This window comes from Lytechinus pictus, chromosome 9 (genome assembly GCF_037042905.1).
Source record: "Lytechinus pictus isolate F3 Inbred chromosome 9, Lp3.0, whole genome shotgun sequence".
In the NCBI taxonomy this organism is placed as follows: domain Eukaryota; kingdom Metazoa; phylum Echinodermata; class Echinoidea; order Temnopleuroida; family Toxopneustidae; genus Lytechinus; species Lytechinus pictus.
The window spans coordinates 3,216,847-3,235,229 of record NC_087253.1 but is presented as its reverse complement, the minus strand read 5'-3'; the positions used below and the strand labels follow the sequence as shown (position 1 = coordinate 3,235,229).

General features: G+C 36.8%; 1 protein-coding gene across 3 annotated transcripts in view; it reads right to left on the bottom strand.

Annotated features, from left to right (window-relative positions):
• The window catches only part of LOC129267997 (mucin-4-like), a 79,685-nt gene that overhangs the window by 47,534 nt on the left and 13,768 nt on the right, over nucleotides 1-18,383 (bottom strand). Inside the window, exons 5-17 of one of the 3 annotated variants that reach the window (XM_064104480.1) lie at nucleotides 17,005-17,175; nucleotides 16,417-16,590; nucleotides 15,239-15,412; nucleotides 14,699-14,872; nucleotides 14,152-14,325; nucleotides 13,601-13,780; nucleotides 11,371-11,544; nucleotides 8,206-8,382; nucleotides 7,055-7,159; nucleotides 5,654-5,827; nucleotides 4,262-4,363; nucleotides 3,486-3,659; nucleotides 1,247-1,996 (exon numbers count right to left, since the gene is read on the bottom strand). In XM_064104480.1, coding sequence (XP_063960550.1) covers nucleotides 1,247-1,996; nucleotides 3,486-3,659; nucleotides 4,262-4,363; nucleotides 5,654-5,827; nucleotides 7,055-7,159; nucleotides 8,206-8,382; nucleotides 11,371-11,544; nucleotides 13,601-13,780; nucleotides 14,152-14,325; nucleotides 14,699-14,872; nucleotides 15,239-15,412; nucleotides 16,417-16,590; nucleotides 17,005-17,175 — 2,703 coding nt within the window. The remainder of the gene's footprint in view (nucleotides 1-1,246; nucleotides 1,997-3,485; nucleotides 3,660-4,261; nucleotides 4,364-5,653; nucleotides 5,828-7,054; nucleotides 7,160-8,205; nucleotides 8,383-11,370; nucleotides 11,545-13,600; nucleotides 13,781-14,151; nucleotides 14,326-14,698; nucleotides 14,873-15,238; nucleotides 15,413-16,416; nucleotides 16,591-17,004; nucleotides 17,176-18,383) is intronic. The other 2 variants (XM_064104481.1, XM_064104482.1) reach the window with 2 other exon arrangements.

Sequence of the window (18,383 nt, the reverse complement as noted above, 5' to 3'; positions counted from 1 at the left end):
TAGTTCTTTATATTATTACGACCCAATATTTCTTTGTTGTAATTTTGTAATGAAATTAAGTTAGGGGCTTGCCTTTTGTACAAGCTTTGTTTTTTTTTTCCGGCAAGACCCTCCGTTTTACTTTTAAATACAAATGTCATCTGAGGTAACTTTTTTTTACTGAATTGTGTTCCTTAAATCTAAGATTATGTTATATATATTATATTATGTCTTGCAGTATTTCCGACCTTGTTACACTATGTTTGTCATATCATGTACAATTGTGAAACGGAAATCAATAGATCAAATCAATCAAATTAAATCAAATCCCACTCGTATGTTACGGGGTCTACATTGAAGAGGTTAGTATTTATCAACCATAGAAGTAAAGAAGCAGAAAATAGTTGTTTGAAAGCATCCAGGGTTATCACTGATGACACCCATAGCATTGGTACTAACATACACTTTTAAAATAACATACTGTCCATACAACAATTGGTTGAAAAATGTATCCAACTCTGGGTAGTTGTCAACCAATACTGTGTAGTTCTCACCCAAAGTACACATTATTGGTTTACAAATACCCAGAATATAAATTTTTATTAAACCAATCGTTGTGTGGACAGTATGTTGCCCAACAGTTTTAAGAGTGTATACGATGGAATAGAGCAGTTTAACCGTGTGAACCACCTTCTCAGGTAGTCCACTCTGGGAATATACTATGAGAAATTTGCGCAACATGTTCTTTCCAGCCGGGGAAGAACAGGGAGTCAACCATGCTTCCGAACTACTTATGCTCAATTTCAGAGAACCGTCATTTACAAGAGACGCACCAGAGTTGTAGTGGTAATGGAATATCGACTTTCAGGCAACAGGTATGTGTGATTCCCCCGCGCTGGGAGGTCACTGTAATTAGAAAATGGACACCCTGCTCGCCCCGGACTTTCAAAGTATACCCCTTCACAAATAAGCATCTTTCCATTCTGAGGTCATCAGAGTAACCTTAACGAGCATTCCCCTTACCCTTGGTAATGCCCAAAATATTGTATTAGTATGACGGAGTACAAATATACAACTTTCAAGCATGAAGTAGTGACACGATTACCATTTTTTGTCTGGTATTGGCAATTTGCTACCCTTTTCATTATACGTGCATTCATTGTCCGGCCGTGATAAAGACCAAATCTAGCTTTTTTTCTGGACGGCCGGTGTCCACCTGTCAGTAGGCCACCCCCCCCCCCCTCATGGCAATTCCTGACCAACGTACCAGTGGTTGACAGTTCAGTTGTTGTGGCAGGTGTCGTGGTGGTTGTAACAGTTGTTGCGGCAGGTGTCGTCGTGGTCATAACACTTGTTGTTTCTGGAACGGTGTCTCCTGTTGTCGCTGCCTCTGACGTTGTACCCCCCTCAGAAGTGGTCTCCTGCGAAACGTCTGTCGTGGGCGAACCTGTTGTGGTATCAGCTGTCGTAGTTGTGTTTTGTGTAGTTGTGTTTTGTTGGTCTGTGGTGCTTTGTGGCGTTGAAGTTGCAGTTGTGTTTTCTTGAATTGGTGTTGTTGAAGTTGTATTCTGTGGCGTTGAAGTTGCAGCTGTGTTATCTTGCATTGGTGTTGTTGAAGCTGTATTCTGTGGCGTTGAAGTTACAGTTGTGTTATCTTGCATTGGTGCAGTTGAAGTTGTATTCTGTGGCGTTGAAGTTGGAGTTGTGTTATCTTGCATTGGTGTTAATGAAGTTGTATTCTGTTGCGTTGAAGTTGGAGTTGTGTTATCTTGCATTGGTGTTGTTGAAGTTGTATTTTGTGGCGTTGAAGTTGGAGTTGCGTTTTCTTGCATTGGTGTTGTTGAAGCTGTATCTTGTGGCGTTGAAGTTGCAGTTGTGTTCTCTTGCATTGGCGTTGTTGAAGTTGTGTTTTGTTGAACGGTATCTGTTGTGGTCGTGTTTTGTTGCACGGCGTCTGAAGTGGTTGCGGTTGTTTCCTCTTCCATTGTTGTTGCAGTTGCGTTCTGTTGCTCCTCAGCTGTAGATAATGCAAATAAAAGTGTTGTGATTAAATGTGCATTGATGCGTTCGATGTCGACAATGCAGGATGAAAAAAAGTTACCCTTAGGTCTTTGACATTATCTAATAGGGAACCCTCAACATTTTAAAGGCCATGAAGAATCAAAAGGTAGTAGCCCAAGTCCAGTAAGACAAGAAGTATCAATCCGTCGTTCATAGTTCTTTGAGGGGTCTTTCTGAGCCATTCCACAGATATGAAAAATTTCAGGGATCCTGGAGACAGCTGTAATACCTTGCCCATTTTTGGTCTTTCAAAGGTCCCTCAAAGGTCCCTCAAAGGTATCCCCTCTGTGGAATGGGGACCTTAACGACTGGTGATCCTTTCTTGCTGTAAATGATACACACTATAGATTCTCATTGGTGTTGTCTGTGTTGACGTAGTTCCTTAGCAGGGATCACCAATCGTTCGTATCATGGACCTACTACTCTGACAGAGTAGTAGGTCCATGTTCGTATAAAGTCGCACGTACAGTTTTATGAAACACCCATCGGGTGTGTGTATTATATATACATATATATATATATATATATATATATATATAGGCGTAAATAATTCAAGCATTAACGCTAGACGTAGCTTCCAAGTATCTCTTTTATTGCGAGCTTTCGGCCAGTAGGGCCTTCATCAGGCCTTTAAGGCATTGAAACAAACAAAACAGAACAAAACCATACAAATAAAATCGTAATAACAACAAAGTAAATAATGTGTAACAAAGGGTACAGAACAGAAGGATTACACTAAGATAACAAAAAATAACAACAGAGGGGGTTGAGTACAGAACAGAAGGGTTACATTAAGATTGTTACACATTATTTAATTTGTTGTTATTACGATTTTATTTGTATGGTTTTGTTCTATTTTGTTTGTTTCAATGCATTATAGGCCTGATGAAGGCCCTACTGGCCGAAAGCTCGCAATAAAAGAGATACTTGGAAGCTACGTCTAGCGTTAATGCTTGAATTATTTACGCCTATACGTAGAACATGACGCGTTGCAATACACGTTGTGCAAAGGGCCCTCTTCCTTTATATATATATATATATATATATATATATACATACATATATATATATATTATTGTGTGTATTACTAGTGTACATGTATGTCTTTGTCTTAACATCATTCTCTCTCACTTTGTCAGCTTGATTCAAGAATGCCAGGATCTTACCGAAAGCTGTTCGTAAGTTAAGAGGGACCTTAAGAATGACTGGTGAAACGTATGCGCTAGATAATCACCAATGAACATTTAATGGTGAATATCATTTACCACAAGAAAGGATCACCAGTCGTATAAAGTCATCTTAACTTACCATGCTTACGAACAGCTTTATGAAACGGCCCCCGGGTGTGTGTAATTCATCGAATGTGTGTATTATGTGTATGACTGTACATCATTTCCTTCACAGTTAACTTAATTGTTTCATGAATCAGAATACCAGGATCTTACCGGAACATGTAGGAGGTGAAGAGGAGAAGGTCCCATTATCACAAGTGAGTTCTGTAGTAATGCCCGACTCAGAAGTGTAGCCCGAGTCACAAGCTACAACGACTGTGGCATCGTGTTCGACGGTAACATTCATTGTCTGATTTGAATTGGGTACCGCTTCAATATCACAATTTTCTGCATGGATTAGAAAAAGGAAGGAAAATCAGGGTAGCAATGCGTGCCATCAAGTCGACGTGTAAATTTATCTCGACGACGCAGGCTTTTGCACATGAAGAGGAATGGGGTTTGGGGATGATTATCGCGCAATGCCCACAGGTCTCTCTCTATTATTAACTCCAAAATTATGACGTCACAAAGCCTTTTTTTTCAACGCTTTTTTATACCGAGGTACTTGTTCCATTCGACCCAAAATCTGGCGGTGTAAATACTTAATTGGGATATGGTGAAATCAATGAACCAGGCCAATAGACACTGATTTTAGTAGGGTCTTTAAGGAATTCATTGAGCAGACCTTGGCCTACCATAAACCAATTAATATTGAAATTGGTGTGTGGGGAGTTTTCGTCCTGCCCTATACCGAAGTCATGAAAATGCTTAAAATAAATACACACAAAGTAAATTGATGAAATCTTAGTTTGGTGCTCTGTACATATTTGTTGAAGTTTGGAGAAACCTAAGATATTCCATTTGAATAATCAATTGATTAATAATTTGTATTTAAATGTGCGGGAAAATATGTTAATGCCATCAAACCAGAAGGAATGATGATAACTTACCATTTTCGCAGTTTAAGCCTGTGAAGTCTGATGTACAGTTACAGGTTGATAGCATGTCACAGGTCCCTCCATTCAAGCAATCGCTGTCCACAGTACAGATAGCTATCAAATATACAAGATATATAGTCCAGTCATTTTAAATTTTCACTTGGAACAAATTGCAACATAATTTATTGAAATGCAGAACATTTCTTTAAGGTACATAGAAGAAATACAAACAGTCCCCAGAAATCCGAATAGGCTGATAGGGGAAAAGTGTTCTAATATGCATAAACATAATGGTTAATTTTGGTCATATTCGCTCATTTAGTTTACGTAGCAGACGACGCTGGTGTATATTATGTACTCAGACCCGATTGCAAATCAAATCGATTCCCGATTCGATACTACTATAAATATTGGCCTTCTCAAATTATAGCTACAAATGAATATCAGTAAGTAAATATTTATCCTACAAGAACATTGTTACAAATTCGATACTGTTTGGATTGTATTAATTGATTAAAATGAACATGAGGAAAGGGTCTAGGAGTTTTGTTATAAATAATCGTTTTGATCACGCAATGTATATTCTGTTAATATATTTCTGTATTTTGGATCGTGAATAATACCAATTCAAACAAACTGTTATGGAGGTAGTTGTTAGCAAATTACGTGTCCCTCCATTTAGACACATTCGGTGGGTTAAACCACGTAAACAGGCGAAACTAATAATGGAATATATTTTGAATCCTAAAAGAAAGTAGTCAATTCGTGAAGTCGTAAAGTCGCCCGCAAGTATGTGGAGCTTTGTGGCCCAGTGGATTAGTCTTCTGACTTTGAAACAGAGGGTCCTGGGTTCGAATCCCAGCCATGGCGTAATATCCTTCAGCAAGAAATTTATCCACATTGTGCTGCACTCAACCCAGGTGAGGTGAATGGGTATCCGTCAGGATTAATACCTTGAATGCACTGAGCGCTGAATAGCAGCTCGAGCTAAAGCCGGGGTAATAACAATTATAAACAATGCGCCTCGAAATAGAATATTTCTAGATAGATGGCGCTATATAAATGACTATTATTATTATTATTATTACGTACAGCTTTATGAAACACCTACTTGGTGGGTGTTTCATAAAGCTGTTCGTAAGTTAAGAGGGACCTTAAGAATGACTGGTGAAACGTATGCGCTAGATAATCACCAATGAACATTTAATGGTGAATATCATTTACCACAAGAAAGGATCACCAGTCGTATAAAGTCATCTTAACTTACCATGCTTACGAACAGCTTTATGAAACGGCCCCCGGGTGTGTGTAATTCATCGAATGTGTGTATTATGTGTATGACTGTACATCATTCCCTTCACATTTAACTTAATTGTTTCATGAATCAGAATGCCAGGATCTTACCGGAACATGTAGGAGGTGAAGAGGAGAAGGTCCCATTATCACAAGTAAGTTCTGTAGTAATGCCCGACTCAGAAGTGTAGCCCGAGTCACAGGCTACAGTGACTGTGGCATCGTGTTCGACAATAACATTCGTTGTCTGATTTGTATTAGGTACCGCTTCAAGAACACAATTTTCTGTATGGATAGAAAATGAGTAAAAGGAGGGATGAAATGTGCACCATCAAGTTATGTAAGTTGATCTCGACGATGCAGGCTTTAATTTGTACAGGAAGAGGTATGGGTTTTTGGAGATGATTTGTGTTATGCCTGTTTTCCTCTCTACCTCTATAAATATACCGAAATGATGACGTCACAAAGCTTCTTTTTAATTTATTTCAACGTGGTTTTTTACCATATCTCGTGGAGCATCAACCCAAAGTTGGAGTCAATTGTTTCATTAGGCCCAAGGTCTGGCCATGTAAATACTGAATTGGGTCTTTGAAATCAATATCGTGAAACAGACAAATTGACACTAAGTTCAGTATTGTCTTTCAAGTATTTATTGACCAGGCTATCATAAACCGATTAATATTGAAATCGGTGTCTCGGGGTCTTTCGTCACGCCCTACCGAAATCATGAAAATGCTGAAATGCACAAAAAGTAAATTGATGATGTCTTATTTCGGTACTCTAGACATGTTGCAGTTTGGATAAACCTGACATATTTCATCTAAATAATTGATTAAAGGACAAGTTCACCCAAACAAAAAGTTATTTGAATAAAAAGAGAAAAATCCAATAAGCATAACACTGAAAATTTCATCAAAATCGGATGTAAAATAAGAAAGTTATGACATTTTAAAGTTTTGCTTAATTTCACAAAACAGTTATATGCACATCCTGGTCGGTATGCAAATTGGCAGACTGATGACGTCATCCACTCACTATTTCTTTTTTATTTTATTATATGAAATATGGAATATTCTATTTTTCTCCTCATTGTCAAGTGAAACAACGATTAATTCCTTCCTGAACATGTGGAATGAGCATTGTTTAATACTATATGATTCATTGAAGTTGGTCCTTATTGTCAAATCTATAAAAAATGAAATATTGTATATTTCAAACAATAAAAAACAAAAGAAAAAGTGAGCGAGGGACACCATTGACTGTCTCATTTGAGGTGTGCATATAATCACTGTTATGTGAAAAATAAGCAAAATTTTCAAATGTCATAACTTTCTTATTTTACATCCGATTTTGGTGGAATTTTCAGCGTTTTGGTAGTTAACTTTTTCTCTTTTTATTCAAATCAACATTTTTTCTGGGGCGGACTTGACCTTTAAGAAGTAAATTGTATTTAAATGTGCGACAAATAATTTACTAAATGCTATCAAACCAGAAGGAATGATGATAACCTACCAGTCTCACAGTTTAAGCCTGTGAAGTCGGATGTACAGTTGCAAGTTGAATCCATGGCGTTACATGTTCCTCCATTTAAGCAATCGCTGTCCACAGTACATATAGCTATAAAATATACAAGATATAAAATGGCGTATATTCTGATTCTTCCGGGGAGATTACTGCTAAATTATGGTTCGTTAAAACATCTATACATCAGAAGTTTAGGGTGGCATTCTGAAAATTAAACCAAGGTTTAAAGGTATTGTTTAACTTTGTGAGCAGCCGATTTAAAAAATTCTTAAACCAAGATGAAACATGTGTACAAGTGCATGTATTAGAACTAATAAACCCTGAAAACAACCATTATTGAGAATGAAAAGCTAAAACTACAAGGCAAACCCTGATTTTGTAAATAGGCGTCTAATAGACGCCTAAATAGTACACATAAGTGTATGGGATGAAATTAAGGTGGTGTTTCCGGTCACTTTATATTTCACTTTTGAAGCACTTAATTATTATTTTCGAACGCAATTTTTTATGGGCTTCTTTTTTGTAACATATCACAGACACAGGTGACAAGTGTAACCTTCTAGCTCAGATTTGTTAAAATTCAAATCAATGTTAACCAATCACTTTAATCTTAATCTAAACTGGAATTCTAACAAACCATACGCTATGGACTGTTGGGCTCCAATATTTCTCCTATATTTAGGTTAATCATAATTTTTCAATTAATTCATTAAAATTCATGAACTTCATGTAATACAATACAAAAGAACGTGATTGGACATGACATCATCAGCCCACCTAATGAATGTTCATGAAGACATGCCTGTTTCACCAGAATAATGGAAATCTTTAAAATAAAAAAAATAAATTCAATAGATCGGATAACGAAATAACGAAGTTATTGAATTTTGAATTTATTTGCTAATAAATCCCAAATTCATTAACTTCGTTATTTTGATCATATTTTCAGCATTTTGCTCTATTTATCAAAATAAAAATATATTCAGCCCGGAGCATCCCTTTAAGTCGTTAAGTCGCCCGTACAGCTATATGAAACATCCATCGGATGTGTGTAATTATTCAATTGTGTGTATTATTTTGTATGTCTTAACATCTTTTTCTCCGCATTTTAGCTTAATTCAAGAATGGCAGGATCTTACCGGAACATGTAGGAGGTGAAGGGGAGAAGTTCCCATTATCACAAGTAAGTTCTGTAGTAGTAATGTCCGACTCAGAAGTGTAGCCCGAGTCACATGCTACAACGACTGTGGCATCGTGTTCGACGGTAACATTCGTTGTCTGATTTGAATTAGGTACCGCGTCAAGATCACAATTTTCTGCATGGATAGAAGAAGGAGGACAATCAGGGTAAAAATGTGGGCCATCAAGTCGTGTAAATTTAGCTGGACGATGCAGGCTTTTGTACATGAAGAGGGGTTTGGAAGTAATGTCAATTGTTCTCTCTCTCTCTCTCTCTCTCACTTTATTTAACTCGGAAATGATGACGTCACAAAGACCATGTTCCACGTTATTTTTATACCAAAGTACTTGTTCCATTAGACCAAAAATCTGGCCGTGCAAATACTAAATTGGTATGGTGAAATCAATGTCGTAAAGCAGACCAATAGACGCTGCTTTACTAAAACCCGGCTGACACTATACGATCCGATGCGACTTGATGTTTTTTTATCGCATTTTGCATTATCTATAAAAGTTCCAAGAAGAAATATTATTTTATGTAAAGTTTGGCATGATGTTAGGAATACTGAAATCCAGTGGCGTACCGTGGGTCACGGCATTGGGGGGGGGGGGCACCAGCAAAAATTTTGAGTCACTCGGTGAGCGCGCAAAGCGCGCTCAATTGCCAGGTATAGGCATTGACCTTATAGAGACATTTTTAAGGACTGTTCCATTAAACGGATATGTAATGTATCTCACTGATCAAATGATGCGAGCGCGAAGTGCGAGCTGAAAATTTTCGATATTCAGACCTAAAAAGGGACATAATAAGCAATTAAAAAAAATAAAAATACGTATCTATCTCGCTAAACAAACAATGCGAGCGCGAAGCGCGAGCTAAAATTTTTGGATTTATTAACCCCAAACAGAGACAGTTTAAGGAATATTTTTAGGAATCAAATAAGAGAATACATATCTCACCATACTCATCTAATTTGAGTGCCAATCGCTTGCTGATTTTGTTAGAAAACATGAAACACTTTTTGTAGTCATTGTAATCATGATTAAAATACGCATCTCACTAATCAAATATTGCAAGCGCGAAGCGCGAGCTGAAAATTTAGGAAATTGAGACCTGAAGAGAAGCATTTTAAGGCTTGTTTGTAGGAATTTACGAAGACCATACGTATTTCACTAACAAAATGATGCGAGCGCGAAGCGCGAGCTGAAAATTTTGTGTATATTGACCCCAAACAGGGACATTTTAATGACTATTTCTTTTTTTGGAATCCATTAAGAGTATACATATCTCACCATAGTCATCAAATGCGAGTACCGAGCGATTGCTGATTTTGATCACATCCAAACACATGAAGAGCTTATTGAAGTCATAGTAATCATGATTATCATACGCATCTCACTAGCGCAAAGTGCGAGCTAAAAATATAGGAAATTCAGATCTGAAGAGGGGCATTTTAAGGCTCGTTTGTAGGAATCTACTAAGACCATACGTATTTCACTAACCAAATGATGCGAGCGCGAAGCGCGAGCTGAAAATTGTTGATATTGAGATTAGAAAAAGAGACATTTTAAGGACTGATTTTAGGAATTCATGAAGAGTAGGCATATCTCATCAATCCACTAATTCGAACGTAAGCACGGACATGAAATGTTTTATATGCAGACCTTAAAATGGGGCAATCACTTTAAGTAGTCATGAAAAAGAAGCATATGTCATAATGTCACTACATAAAACAATAATAACTCGAAGTGCGATGAAATATATTTGGTGCATATTGACTTGAAAACAGGACGTTTTAGTACAACATGTTTATATATCTCGTTAAACAGACAATGCGAGTACCAGGAATAATGAACAAATAGGCCCTGAGCTAATTATGTTTTATAAAGTTATGAAAAATATTTACTGTAATATAACATAACAAATATAATATAACATTATAATGTACAATAATTTCTTCTATCCCACTACGTTTCTTTCTTCTCCCTCTTTTTCTCCTTTCCTTTCCTTCCGTTTTTTTTTTTTTTTGGCCAGCCGATTGGGGGGGCACGTGCCCCCCCATGCTCCCCCGTAGTTACGCCACTGCTGAAATCATATATTTAGTTTGCGACAAGCCCTGTGGTCGGAGTAAAGTCCAAATCGGCTTTAAGTCGCAGCCGATGATGACGCCATATTAAGTGGAATTGAATTTGTTTTTTATTCATTCAGGGAGGCTCGATCTGGACTATTGTGAACTCTGATCCGTAAGATTTTATCAGTTAGAATGTCCATATCAAATGTTGTCACAATTTCTTTGAAATTCGGATCGCAACGAATCGCATACTAGTAGTGTGAGCCCGACATATATTCAATGACATATATTCTGGTTCCTCCGTGAAAGTAGTAAATTCGTTAAGTCGTAAAGTCCAGGGGCCGCGGATACGGGGGGGGGGGGGGTACGGGGGTTTCAGCCCCTGCACATTTTCCCAAACCGTGTACAAAAACGTAAACATGACCATCTGATTACGATTTTTGCACGGTCAGCCCCCTGCCCACTTTCGGCTCAGCCCCCCCCCCCTTCAGAACCGTTCCGCGGCACGCACCTGAAGTATGTACAGTTTTATGACACACCTACCGGGTGTGTGTAATCATTCGAATGTGTGTATTAAGGCGACGGCACACCTTACGATTGGTCTGCGACTCAATTTTAGAATAAAACGTAGTAGAATTTGATGCTAATATTGAGACTTGGAATATTTTACTGTTTAATGTTCGAAATCATCGTACAAATACCTATGTTCAAATTTGTGACTATGCTATCACCCTTCTCAGAATAAAAGCAAATTTGATATCTAGTCGTAATGACGTCATAGCAGTCGTACGATTGGCTACGATTTGAAACTAATTTGGCCTTTACTCCAAAATAAACGCTTGCAATCTTTCAAAATGGTTATATTAGTATTCTTTCAATTAATTCTAGCCTCAAATAAAATGATATGCTCCATTCACATTTTCAGAAAATGAGCAAAATGCGATTATTCCCAAATCGGATCGCGAATAGTCCTAAGGTGTGCGGTGGCCTTTATGTGTATGTACATCATTCCCTCCACATATTAGCTTTGATTCATGAATGGCAGGATCTTACCGGAACATGTAGGAGGTGAAGCAGAGAAGTTCCCATTATTGCAAGTGAGTTCTGTAGCAATGCCCGACTCAGAAGTGTAGCCAGAGTCACATTCTACGATGACAGTAGCATCGTGGTCGACGGTAACATTCATTGTCTGATTTGAATTCGGTACCGCTTCAAGATCACAATTTTCTGCATGGATAGAAGAAGGAGGAGAATCATGGTAGCAATGCGTGCCATCAAGTCGTGTAAATTTATATCCACGATGCACGCTTGATGACGTTACTAAGCCTTTCTTTATTTCAACGTTTGTTATATATCTGTTGAATAGATGCGTCGATCCTTGGGGGCAGGGGGGGGGGCGATCGCCCCACCAATGAATTTTTTTTGGGGGGCAAACAGTTTTGCCCCCCCCAATAATTCTGGATGTATGAAAATAAAATAATATTGTAATCTTACACAGAAATCGGCAAGCGAGATTGTGATACACAACTCGTTCTTTATCTAAAATCGTGCTCAAAATGTCTGCTTTTAAGATTGGAATATAACAATTTTCAGCACGCGCTTCGCGCTCGCATCATTTCTTTAGCAAGAACCCATACTTTTCATTATTACATATAGGTGAATAAAATGTCCCGTTTTTAGTTCTAAGCCTCAAAAGAACTCCCGCTTCGATTTGCAATCATTGTTAATTGGATGTCTATATTGTTCTTTATCAAAGACGTCCATTAAACTGTCATTTTTTTCAGATCGAATTATCAAAAATTTCATCTCGCGCGCTTCTCGCTCGCATTCATTGTTCTTTTAGATACCCATCTAAATCATATGTACCAAAACATGCTTAGAATATCAAACTTTCAGGTCAGAATATAAAGAAATTTCACCTCGCTCTCCGCACTCGCATTGTCTGTTTGGTGAGATATGTACCCTCCTCATGAGTCACTACAAACGGTCCTAAACAGGTATCCTTTTCCTGTTTTCAGGTCAGTATACTAAAAAATTTCAGCACGCGCTTCGCGCTCGCATTGTTTGTGAGATAAGTGTCTCTTTTTCATGAGTCATATATATATATATATATATATATGCCTGTGTGTGTGTAGGCCTATTTAGGGGGTGGTGTGTGTGCGTGAGTTTGTTCGTTTTGTGTGATCGAGCGCCTTTGGGACGTTGATTCATGATTTTGCCCCCCCCCCAATCTGAAAAATGGATCGACGCCCCTGCTGTTGAAAAAACAGCTACAGTCCAACGCTGGAGGAAATATTTCAATAATGAAAATAAATACTTAATTTTGCATTTGAAATCAAAGTCATGACTTATGAACCAGGCCAATTGGCAATGCTTTCTGTGGGGACTATTAGGTATCCATTGACCATACCTTGGACCACCATATTAACATGTTAATATTGAATTCGGTGTTTTGATGTCTTTCATCGCACCCTACCGAAATCATGAAAATGCTAAAATGCACAAAAAATAATCTGACGACCTCTCATTTCGGTATTCTATACATGTTTGTTGCATATTGAAAAAAAAATAAAACATTCCAAAGGCCTCTTCCATCATAAAAATCCAAAAGAATTATTGAGCTGGTGACGTCATCGGTTTCCCCATTTGCATTCCGACATTATGAATACTGTTTTGTAGAATAAGGTAAACAATTGAAGATGTCATGGCATTCTTATTCTAACATTTTTTTTTAATTCATCCATTTTGATTATCAACAATAAGTATTAAGCTCGTTTGAATGTTCTATTTCTAAATCAATGCACTCTTTGTCAGGGAGCACTTGCTAGACCAAAGTTACAAGCTACAACGATCGTTGCGTTGTGTTCCTATAAATGATTGATTTGTTGACTTGAGAAAGGAGTCAGAACTAGAACAGTTCAGGAAAAAAGGAAACCAGGATCTCCATCAATCCTAGAAATTATATGGGGTCCAGTTTACCCACCTTTTGTATATTTGGCTTCTAATTTTCACAAAATATGAGGTGAATTGGAGTGGGCCAGTCGTATATTTGACTGATGATATTCTCACAAAAGCGTCGGGTTACACCAAGGAGTTAGAGTGATATCTCCTTGGTTACACTGGACCCGACCTTGTGGAGTGGCCCTTTTCCCGATTGGTTGGGTGACGCGATAACCCGATGTACTAGCCGCCAGCTAAGACCAGCTGGCATCCAACAACAAAAATAGTTTGGGGATCGGCACTTTTTATTTTTTCACCTTATTCAAGATTGAAAGGTTCTTACCATAACAGATTGGAAGAGATGCAGAAAGTGTCCCGTTATCACACATGAGCTCTGTTGTTAAAGTGTCCGTGCCGGTGGAGTAGCCAGTGTCACAAGCTACAACGATACTTGCATCATGCTCCAATATCGTATCATCTATTGTTTGATTTGAGAAAGGAATTCCATCTATGTCACAGTTTTCTGTATGAAGAGAAAAAAAAAGGATATTGGTTTAGCAAATTTATGACCAATGATTCCAAGCTGAATTACCATTGAATCAGTTCGCGCGCAAAAATAAAAAACACTTGCTGGAGGAATAATTTTAAAGAAAACATTGTCACAAAATACAAGAAATATCTTTAAGAATGAAATGCCAACAGAAAGAGTCGAAACACTTTTAGGAATTAATCCCTAAAGTACTAGAAATAAACAATTGCTCAGTTCTCAGGTTCTCATTAGAACCCCATAAAGACAAAGTGGTGCATTCAACGAAACAAAATAGTTTGGGGATTGGCAATTTGAGAAAAAGTTATTTTTATTATTCACCTAATTCAAGATTGAAAAGATCTTACCATAACAGATTGGAAGAGATGCAGAAAGTGTCCCGTTATCACACATGAGCTCTGTTAGTGTGCCCATGCCGGTGGAGAAGCCAGTGTCACAAAGTACAGTGATACTTGCATCATGGTCCAACTCATCATTCATTGTGTGATTTGAGAAAGGAATTCCATCTATGTCACAGTTTTCTGTATGAAGAAAAAAAAGAGGATATTGGTTTAGCAAATTTATGACCAATGATTCCAAGCTGAATTACCATTGAATCAGTTCGCGCGCAAAAATAAAAAACACTTGCTGGAGGAATAATTTTAACGAAAACATTGTCACAAAATACAAGAAATATCTTTAAGAATGAAATGCCAACAGAAAGAGTCGAAACACTTTTAGGAATTAATCCCTAAAGTACTAGAAATAAACAATTGCTCAGTTCTCAGGTTCTCATGAGAACCCCATAAAGACAAAGTGGCGCATTCAACGAAATAAAATAGTTTGGGGATTGGCACTTTGAGAAAATTAAGTTATTTTCATTTTTCACCTAATTCAAGATTGAAAAGATCTTACCATAACAGATTGGAAGAGATGCAGAAAGTGTCCCGTTATCACACATGAGCTCTGTTAGTATGCCCATGCCGGTGGAGAAGCCAGTGTCACAAGCTATAACGATACTTGCATCATGGTCCAACTCATCATTCATTGTGTGATTTGACAAAGGAATTCCATCTATGTCACAGTTTTCTGTATGAAGAAAAAAAAAGGGATATCGGTTTAGCAATATTATGAACAATGATTCCATTCTGAATTATCATTGAATCACTTAGCGCAAAAAACACACTTGCTTGGGGAATACTTAAAAAAAACATTGCCACAAAATACAAGAAATATATTTAAGAATTAAATGCCCAACAAAAAGAGTCAAAACACTTTTAGGAATTAATCCTTAAAATACTAGAAATAAACAATTGCTCCGAGTTCTCAGGTTCTCATTAGAACCCCATAAAGACAAAGTGGCGCATTCAACGAAAAAATAGTTTGGGAATTGGCAATTTGAAAAAATTAAGTTAATTTTATTTTTCACCTTATTCAAGATTGAAAAGATCTTACCATAACAGATTGGAAGAGATGCAGAAAGTGTTCCGTTATCACACATGAGCTCTGTAAGCATGCCCATGCCGGTGGAGAAGCCAGTGTCACAAGCTACAACGATACTTGCATCATGGTCCAACTCATCATTCATTGTGTGATTTGAGAAAAGAATTCCATCTACATCACAGTTTTCTGAATAAAATGTAAAAGGATACCTGGGTAACGGTCCGCCCTTTAACGCGGTAAAAAAAATTCGTAATTTAAATGATGACTCCAGTGAAAAATAAGGCTAATGACGAATTTTTAGCACGTGTGAAACTAAACTAGAACATGATAGGAATTACGAACGCTAATCACAATCACGAATTCAAATTCTACTCCGGAGGGGAATTCCAGTTAAGTTTCACTAAAATTACTATACGAAATTTCGTGTGAAAGGCTTGACCTCCAACACATCTTTTTTTTTTTTTGTGGGGGGGGGGGGCGGAGCTTACGTGACCTTTTAAGCACTTCCGTAGTTAATACAATTGTCATGCGCTCATTGTAGTTTTTTTTAAGGATGATTTATTGTATTCTCTCAAATCAAAATAAACATTCACATTCCATAAGCAAGTTGTACTGTACAAACTATTTGAAACATGATTATAAATTATACAATAAATCCATAACAAATATAATTATACAAATTATACATCAAACTTCAAAGATAGTTTGTATTTGCGATCGATGCAGTGCTTTGATTGACAAGTAACCAAGGACACATACCGCCTTCGCTCAGGAATTCGAAATCAAATCAAAGGTCTTAGTAATATAAAGAGAATTGCAATCATCATTACAATGATGATTCAAGATTCATGTGTGAAAAGGTCCATAATTACCAACAATGGTAGCTGAATTATCATTGAATCAGCGCCAAAACACCACTTGCTTGGGAATATTTGTAAAGAAAATATTGTCACAAAATTCAAGAAATATTTATGACAATGAAACGCCAACAAAAGGAGCAAAGCCTTTAAGGAATAATTTTTAAGTACTAGATATAAACAATTGCTCAATTCTCCAGTCAGCTAATACGATCAGAACCAACAAAGACAAAGTAGCACTTTCAACAAACAAAATATTTTAGAGATTGGCAATTTGAAAATAAAATAAGTTCTCTTTATTTGTTACCTTATTCAAGATTGAAAGGATCTTACCATAACAGACAGGAGGAGGTGAAGAAAGGATCCCATCATTACACATGAGCTCTGTTAGAATGCCCATACCGGTAGAGTAGCCCATGTTACAGGCTACAGTGATGCTTGCATCATGGTCCAACATATCATTTATTGTGTGATTTGAGAAAGGAATGTCTAGTATGTCACAGTTTTCTGTATGAAGGAAGAAATTATATCGGTTTAGCAATATTATGAACAATGATGATTCAAGATTCAGGTGTGAAAAGGTCCATATTTACCATCAATGATAGCTGAATTATCATTGAATCAGTTTGCGCCAAAACGCCATTTGCTTGGGGAATATTTTTAAAGAAAACATTGTCACAAATTACAAGCAATATTTAAGAATGAAATACCAACAAAAGGAGCAACCACCTCAGGAATTAAGCCTTAAAGTACTAGAAATAAACAATTGCACAGTTGTGCAGTCAGCTGATGTTATCAAAACCCAATAAAGACAATGTGGAAACATTCACAAGAAATAAAAAACAGTTTGGAGATTGGCACTTTGAAAATGAAATAAGTTCTCTTTATTTTTCACCCCTGTTAAGATTGAAAGGATCTTACCATAGCAGGTAGGAGCTTCGGTGAGAGTCCCATTATCGCACGTGAGCTCTGTTACAGTGCCTATACCGGTAGAGTACCCCATGTTACAAGCTACAGCGATACTTGCATCATGCTCCAACGTATCATTCGTTGTGTGATTTGAGAAAGGAATTTCTAGTATGTCACAGTTTTCTGTATCGATGGAGAAAAAGAAAGATACATTGATAACTATATTTCAAATAAACCCACTTATATTCTACTGATTATAGTATGATATTTAACGATGAATAGAAAATAAATAAAAAAACTGAGAGAAAGGGGTTTTGGAACTTGTACAAGCATGTTATTCGTTTTGATTTCTATAACACATACAATACAGCAACAGATTCATCATATAAATAATGTCATGAGAAAAAATAAACAAACAAAAGTTTCGTATATAGCAATAAGTTTTATATCAAAGTTATTTCATGACTAAATGATGAAAATGGAGGAATCTACATATTACCTACATGTATTGTCTAACTCTAAAGCAATAATATGTTTAAGTGCATTGCAATTTCAGAAAGGGGCATAGGATATTAAAGTTGGGAACAAGGAATCGGTAATTATGAAAAAGGTTATTTTAGTGGTGTACATTTTTCTTTTCTAACAAAATGAAATTGGTAACATTATTTCCCCATCAAGTCACCTATTTTCTATAGATTATAATATCATTATTCTGAAACAAGCTATACAATAACAAAGGTACTACGATAAAAGGTCAAGTCTACCCCAGAAAACGTTGATTTGAATCAATAGAGAAAAATCCAACAAGCATAAAACCGAAAATGTCATCAAAATCGGATGTAAAATAAGAAAGTTAAAGACAATTTAAAGTTTTGCAAATGAGAAATTTGACAGAACCACAAAATCCTAAAACAATGGTAATTAAACATTTTCAGGGAGGAATAAAACTTAGTTTCACATGACAATGAGGACAAATTATGAAATTTAATATAATAATCATATAATGAAATACAAAAAAAAAATACTGAGTGGGTGACGTGATCAGTTCCCTCATTTGCATACTGACCAGGATGTGCAAGCCATTGTGTATTTAAACGAAACTTTAATACCAAGGACACATACCGCCTTCGCTCGGGAATTCGAAATCAAATCACAGTTTTCGAGTGAGCGTGTGAAAGGTCTTAGTAATATAAAGACGAATTGCAATCATCATTACAATGATGATTCAAGATTCATGTGTGAAAAAGCCCATAATTACCAACAATGGTAGCTGAATTATCATTGAATCAGCGCCAAAACACCACTTGCTTGGGAATATTTGTAAAGAAAACATTGTCACAAAATTCAAGAAATATTTATGACAATGAAACGCCAACAAAAGGAGCAAAGCC